This window comes from Monopterus albus, unplaced genomic scaffold (assembly GCF_001952655.1).
Source record: "Monopterus albus unplaced genomic scaffold, M_albus_1.0 scaffold2094.1, whole genome shotgun sequence".
Taxonomy (NCBI): Eukaryota; Metazoa; Chordata; class Actinopteri; order Synbranchiformes; family Synbranchidae; genus Monopterus; species Monopterus albus.
The window spans coordinates 1,192-2,439 of NW_018129969.1; the positions used below are offsets into that span (position 1 = coordinate 1,192).

At 43.3% G+C, this 1,248-nt stretch overlaps 1 protein-coding gene across 1 annotated transcript; it reads right to left on the reverse strand.

Moving 5' to 3' along the window:
• Window positions 1-5: 5 nt before the first annotated feature.
• LOC109953927 (interferon-induced very large GTPase 1-like) lies at window positions 6-1,242 on the reverse strand (the record flags this gene model as incomplete). Its single annotated transcript, XM_020589363.1, has 1 exon — window positions 6-1,242. A coding segment is annotated over exon 1 (1,188 nt), but the record flags the coding sequence as incomplete, so codon positions are not given.
• Between the last annotated feature and the right edge of the window lie 6 nt (window positions 1,243-1,248).

Below are 1,248 nucleotides of genomic sequence, written 5' to 3' on the forward strand. Positions count from 1 at the left end.
TTCCTGTCTCTCAAGTTCTTCTCATGGGCTGAAACATCGGACACATTCTGGTGGACAAACTGACATTTAGGCTTCTTGCCCACCTCTTTCATCCTGAGAAAAGCATGCACAACTATTTGTAGGATGTCCTTCATTTCTGTTGAATTCTCCATGGCAATGTTGATAATGGTGATGTCACTCAGCCCCACAACGAGTGTTGCTAGCTCATTGTCATGCTCATGGCTGTCATCCAGCTGTGCAAGCTCTGGTGACTTTAGGCCCTCAGTGTCAATGATCACCACAAAGTCACAGTTGAGGACTTTTTTGACGTCGTCATTGATTCTGATGAGCAACATAAAAGCACCTCGAGTGCATCGACCGCTGCTGACTGCAAACTGCACTCCGAACATAGTGTTAAGGAGAGTGGACTTTCCTGTGCTCTGGACTCCAAGAACTGTGACTACCAGTATCTTGTTCTTTGGAGACACCAAGTCATTGAGCTGAGAGAGAACATCACTCACCCACTGGAGAGGAATGTTGGATGCATCTCCATCTACAAGCTCAAGAGGAAATCCATCAAGCAGCAATCCTGCACAGAATTTGGGCAGATGTTGTAATTGTTGTCGTGATGGGTGTGTTTCTGGAAGGGAAAGTGAAGCTTCATAGATCTGACCCATTTCACGGAAGAAGTGTTCAGTCCCCAGTGAGCTGTTGGAAAGTTGTCTGTCAATGTCTTTAATTTCCTCTTTCTTCTCAGAATCCTTACATTTCTGTTTGTACAGCTCCCTGAGGTCAGACAGTTTTTCTCGAAACAAGTTATCAAGGTTCATCTTCATCCACTTCAGAAAATAGCACCTCTCTGTTCCAGGGCTTGATATTGCACTAATGAAGCATTTCATTGCCTTTGACATGCTATAAGAGTTCTGTCTTTCCCGAAGTTTTTCTTTCTGTTCCTGAAGATCACTTCTGTAATGTTCTATGTTTTGTGACCCAACCTTTCGAAGTCGAAATTCTTCTTTCTCTAAGTTCGTCAGTTCCTTCCATATTTGGCCTTGCAGAGGAAGTTGGGCTTCTTTGTATTTAATGGTGTCTTTAATTTCTGCAATGATGTTGTCTGCATTTCTCTTGGCATTCTGGCACTCTGCATGGTCTTCATCAACCAAGATTCCCAGTTCATGGGCAATGTCAGCCATCTGCTCTATTTTCATCTTCATCTTCGTGTTCTTAATGACATCACTGATGGTTTCCCTCAAATTTTGGACAAAGTCT